The sequence below is a fragment of the Leptonotus elevatus genome, chromosome 16 (assembly GCF_054856555.1).
Source record: "Leptonotus elevatus isolate MCC_2025b chromosome 16, RoL_Lele_1.0, whole genome shotgun sequence".
NCBI classification, from domain to species: domain Eukaryota; kingdom Metazoa; phylum Chordata; class Actinopteri; order Syngnathiformes; family Syngnathidae; genus Leptonotus; species Leptonotus elevatus.
In genome coordinates this window covers 19,628,269-19,634,052 of record NC_141254.1, presented here as the reverse complement: position 1 = coordinate 19,634,052, position 5,784 = coordinate 19,628,269, and the positions used below count along the sequence as shown (strand labels likewise).

Here is a 5,784-nt window from a genome sequence, read left to right as displayed (position 1 = left end):
AGGCTTGCAATCATAACCGTTGTATGAATCGTTCATTTAAAACCCTCAACTTGCCTGAAAATCCTTATTTGGCACCCTAACCTTGGCTTCAAACCTTCGTTTTCAACCATAATCCTTGTTTGAAACCCCAACTTTGACCTAAAAGCCCAACTTTGAACCCTAACACGTCAACATTGGCTTGAAACCTTACTTTGAAACCTAAACCCAGACTGACTTTTGAAAGCCTCTCCCTTGTTTGAGAGGCGAACCTTGGCTTCAAACTCTAATTTGAAAATTGAAATACGAGACCAGACGCAAAAGGCTATTAAAAATTTTTTTTTGTATTGGCCCCAAATGGACACCGTACATTCCTATTGTTGTTTTGCTTTGTGTTTTCTCGTCTTCTTGCAGCAGACGATCCTGACAAGAGCCCCAGCGAGCAGGACCGGGACAGTCGTAACGAGCATCAGCAACAGGGCTGCGTCAACGTTGTAGTACGCGTACCAGGGCATCGCGTAGGCCCGGGTGCGCAGGTGCGGCGCCCCCTTGTGGCGCATCACATACTCTACCCAGAAGACAGCCCGATCCATCGGCGTCACGGGCTGATCCCGGTGCAGTTCCGACAATCTGCGCATGTTGCGTCGGTAGCGGTCCTGCCCCAGAACCTCCTTGAGGCTGGACTCGAAGCCGTGGCTGAGGTCCACCAGCTCCAGGACCTTGGCGGCTCCTCTCCGCTCCAAGCGCACCAGGTTGTCAAACTGATCGAAAAAGATCGGGAGGCCCACGACGGGGACGCCGTAGAAGATGGCCTCCTGGAGTCCGTTGGTGCCCCCATGGGCCACAAAGACCTTGGTCTGCGGGTGGCCCAGGAGATCCTTTTGGGGCATCCAGTCCACCACGAGGGTGTTGTTGCCCAGCGTGGACGGCCGAGGTCCCTTGTGGCGCCAAATCACCTGAAACGTGAAAGACAAAGCAGTCGGCGGGCTGTGGGCGGGATTTCCGTTGGGTTTGGTGCTCGAGTGAACCCGAAAGGAGCAAATCATCGGGAATCACCTTCTGCGGCAACCTGGCAAAGACGGCGGCGATTTCCTCCGCGTCACTCCGAGGCATAGCGTCGACCAGACTGCCGAGACTCATGACGACGACGCCGTGCTCGCCGGCACTCTGGACAAAGTCCTCCAGGTGCGCGGGCAGCGGGCGGGCAGCCCGGCACTGGAAGCCCCCGATGTAGACCACGTTGGGCATCGTGGGCCGCGGGAAGTCAAAGACAAAATCGGTGCGGAAGAGCCAAACGTCAGCCTGCTGGAGGAGCGAGTTGATGTCGCAGCCGCCCTGGACGTGCTTCCTGCAGAGGGCGCTGTAGATGGGTTCGATCAGGATCTTCTGCTGGAGGGTGACCAGGGCGTAGAAGAAGACGTTCTTCACCCTCTGGAAGAAGTCCATCTGGTCCGTCAGGCCTGAGCCCGGCACGGGCACGTAGGAGAGCGGCGAGGGCGCCATGGCGAAGTGGCCCTCGCTGCCTTGGATCCAGCGTACGTTGAGCACCAGAGGAAGGTCCAAGTACTTGGCCAGAATCACGCCGGGAGCGATGGCCGGGTCGGTCAGGACCAGGTCGAAGCGGGAGTCTCTTAAACTCTGGATCCTCTCCTCGTCATCGAGCAACTTGGAGAGGGCGGCGGCCCACGCCGAGTGGGCCTCGTAGATCATGTTAGCGAACTCGCGGTGCATCGTGCGTCCTTGTCGGAGGTTCTGGGAAAAGGTCAATCGCAATGTCTGACAAATGCTAACATTGCGAAACACGTTGGTTGTTGACTTGACTTTCGACAAATGCTAACTTGAGCCGTTCGAGGCCGTCAGTAAATATACATTTGCCGTTATTTCTACCATATGCCGTACGTTTATAAATAGTACATGTACAGGTCTATTTTATAAGAAATGATCATTTGTAGCATTTGTCAAAAGTGAACAACCTGAAAGTTTTGCACTTAGCATTTAGCAAACTTTATTATCGTCAAGTTTGAGACGCAAACAACTTCAAAGCGTGGCGAGCATTTAAGTGGCTATCAGCGCGCCGCGGACAACATGAGCAGCAACAGCAGTTGTTTTGCTTGAAAAATTGCAGATATCGTGTTCTGTTACCACACGCCGGACAAGACAGGCCGGTTCTGGCCTGCGAGGGTTTCCACTGTATGATTTCAAGGTGGCGAACCAGTCGTGTGGAAAGCACGATGGCTCGTTTTGTGCCACTTCATTGCGGGGTCTTAATGGCCGCATTAGCCAATCAGAACAAAGATGGTTGCACTGTTGAAATTAGCAGCCAATCCGGTGTCCCGTTGTTGAGTGGCTGCAGGAAGTGAAGGCCGCGTGATGCACTTACTATGCCCCCCCCCCCCCCCCCCGGCTCTACTACAACTAGCTAAATAATAAAGTTAAAAGAACATGAGCAACGCTAATCAATGAAATGCAGAGTGGAATTGATCGTAGTTTCAAGTCTATTGAATTTGGTGAATCATGAGTTATACTACCGATTGTTTGTGTCATGGATTTGGATTCTTTGAAGAGTACACCCCAATTAGCTGCTGAATTGTCAATGCTACTAGTTGCTAAGCTAACAACTTTCAAAGGTGTGTGTGTGGCTAACATGGATTAATTTCAGATGACGTCATCCTTTTGTGGGGCGTGTACTTTGGATTTATATTTCAAACTGTAACCTGCTACTATGTTTGCACTACTGACTCGTTTGAAGAGTCATTTTGCTGCTACCTTAATGAGCTGCTCAATCAATTGAAAAAAGTCGTTCCATCCTCCGGCCACGTCGATGGTGACGGCGGCGTAGAGCGGCGAGCTTTCGGGCACGTAGACGCTGTTGGAGGCTCTGACGACCGTCAGCTGGTGTCCTCGCTGGTGGAGCTCCTCCAGAAGAACCTTCATGTTGATCCAGTGGCTGCCATCCACCGGGAACACCAGGATGTTGCCCCCGTCGCACCCGGACAACGCCAACAAGACCAGCAGCGGAAATGCAACAGGTGGGAATGCTAAAACATATCGTTTTCATTTTTGTCATCGTCGTTGCCCAAGAGATCCTGATGTTGACGTCACGCGTCGCAAAATGGCCGTTAGTGCAGCCATTCAAACGCGTCCGCCACTTTGAGTCAACGGCACACTTGAAAATGATTGACAGCTGTTGTGGACCACGAGAAGAGGCACAAAAAAAGGGATCGAGCCGGCTCAGGGCTGCCAAAGGAAGAAACCGATGCGTAGCCAATGTTGCACTTTGTACATGGTGGCTAAATCAGCAGATGCTAACTGTTAGCACACGCAAAATGTGGAGGAAATAATCTGTTTGGTCCATTTGTGCTGCTACGGTTTAATAGATATTACACAGTTGAATTTAATAACTGAGCAACACCATAAATAAGACTATTTATGGTATAAATGGCGGCGGCCGCTGCCCGATTAGCAGCTGCTAAGTTGCTAACGTACATAAATAACACTGCGAAGACTTGCGTGAAACTGCTAACTTGGAAGGCATTTTGACCACACGTAAATCAATCTGGATTGGACAAAAGTCTTTGTATGATCACATTTGAAAGCCTTGACCGGCAACACAAGGGTTCTACATTAGCAGCACCGCCAAGTTGAAAGAAAAAGAAAAAGGCCTTGCTGACACTTCATCGGCAATCCAACACGTCGCGCATGGATGTCATGTCCTTATCATCAAAGCAACTGGCAATGTTGTTGGGCAGAAAGTTGACAGATAAATGCTAGCTTTAGCCTTCCTTGCTGTTCTAGTCCGTAAATGCGGCGCTGCTACTTTACTTTCCGGGGGGGGGGGGGGGGGGGGGGGGCGTGTACAGAGAAAGTCACGTGACGTCAGGATCTCTATTGTGGTAAAAATACAAAGTAAAACAAAAATCATCAACGTCATCAAAACAGGGTCAGGCACACTTGATGCCTTTCCAAGCCCCTCCCCCGAACCCCAACCATCCAAAATGATTGCCTACCCCCATTTCTTACCCGAACCTCAACCATAACCCAATTCAAACCTAAACTCCTCAAAAAGAGGTCTGAACTTGTGGGGACCACCAAAATGTCCCCACGATTTCAAGTCGGTCCCCACAATGGTAGTTAAACCTGTAAAAACACGCGTGTTTGGGCCCCACAATGTAGCAAAGACAGAGGCACACACACACACCCGAGCCTCACAAAATGAAATATGAGGCACAAAATATTATCAAGAGCTATTTTCCTTACAAAAATGTTATTTTCTTTCCTGCTGAAGGCACTTTGGTGCGCTCAAAGTTGGGTGGCCGCGGCCCACGAGCAAGGCAGAAGGTTGCCAGAAGGAAGCAGCTTGTCATCAGCAGGTCAACACCGAGAGACCGGAAGAGTCACAGAAAGGTGTAGAAAGTGAAAGTTCATTTGTGGATTAAACACCTGTTGCGAATTTGTCGTCCAACAAGTTATGCAAAAAAGACGCACCGAACAGTCGGACGTGCATGCAAAAGTTGACACAAGGTCAAATGAGGGTCACCTGGAAAGTTTTAGCTTGATGGTGAAATTTCAACCCAAAGCCCAATTTGCCCTCAAAAGCGAACTTACTCATGGCGTGGATTCACAGCAGCGACGGAAACGGGCGGCAGCGCGTGTGTTGCAATCTGAATGTTGGACTTCAAACCGGAGTCGCAGGTGAACAGTTGATGTCGGGTCACCTGCGAGATAACAGCAGCAGTCACGTGATCGTCACGTGATCGTCACGTGATCGTCACGTGATCGTCACGTGATCGTCACGTGATCGTCACGTGATCGTCACGTGATCGTCACGTGATCGTCACGTGATCGTCACGGTCGCTTCAGGTCGCTTCAGGTCGCAAGCTTCACGAAAGCTTGGCAAATAGTCATCCAATATGTGCACCAAATCTTTCCAAATGGTCAACTTATTTTTTTGGGGTCATCAATAATTATAGGTGCATCTTAATAAATGTGGAATAGTGGTTCTCGAACCTTTTGCGCCACGTACCACCAGAAAACAAAACCCCCAAAATATAGCCCTCCAATAATGCTAAATTGGGAAACTAATGCTGGACGAATAGGTCATGTGATCAGACGGCTCTCAAATGTTGCCGACCCCAGGAACGTCCCGCGGGCGGGTTTGAGGGTGTTAAGACATTTAAGAAAAGAAAAGCACTCCACGTATGCGACGTACCTGACGCGGCGCTTCCAAACGTTGCCTTTCCGCGCGGATGCCTTTGCTTGCCCATGTTGACCCTGGAAGGCGTCGGTCGGAATGCGCCCCGCGGCCTGATCCCGGATCGGTCGAGTCGTGAGTCGCGGTGGGAAGAAGCGCGCTCGTACCTTGACCTTCGTCAGTCGTTTTCAATCGTGGCTTCGAATGTGAGATCGCTTTCGATCTCGCGTGTCCAGCCGGGTCCGCTACGTTAGCCTGAACAAATAAAGCCGCTGTTTTTTCAGGCCGGGTCCGGACAGGATGATGAGCACATGGAATCCGGCGACGGGACGAGACGGGACGCTTTGATCAAACTGCAATCGCGGACGGGAGCGAGCGTGTCGGCAAAATGACGACACGCTCGATAATAGCAAGTCAAGTTGACAGCTGGAAGGAAATGAGATTGAAACAGATCAAAAGGATGATGAGTTTGCTTTTTTAGGCGGGGTCGTACCCTTGTAGGGATGAGCAACTGGAGGCCCAAAAATGCAAATGAATTTAAAAAGTCATAAAGTAATAAATAAATAAATACATTTGAAAAATGTGCGACCTTTGTGAGGAATAAGCAGTTAAGAAAA

The 5,784-nt window shown here is 50.3% G+C and overlaps 1 protein-coding gene across 1 annotated transcript; it reads right to left on the bottom strand.

The window, feature by feature from the left end:
• Positions 1 to 299: 299 nt before the first annotated feature.
• On the bottom strand, positions 300 to 5,413 carry LOC147161286 (UDP-glucuronosyltransferase 1A5-like). Its single transcript, XM_086098867.1, has 5 exons — positions 5,186 to 5,413; positions 4,582 to 4,691; positions 2,743 to 3,014; positions 1,033 to 1,728; positions 300 to 932 (listed from the first exon to the last, which is right to left on the bottom strand). The coding sequence occupies exons 2-5, from the start codon at positions 4,583 to 4,585 to the stop codon at positions 351 to 353; spliced, it is 1,554 nt and encodes a 517-aa protein (XP_085954993.1). The 5' UTR covers positions 4,586 to 4,691; positions 5,186 to 5,413; the 3' UTR covers positions 300 to 350.
• Positions 5,414 to 5,784: the final 371 nt, after the last annotated feature.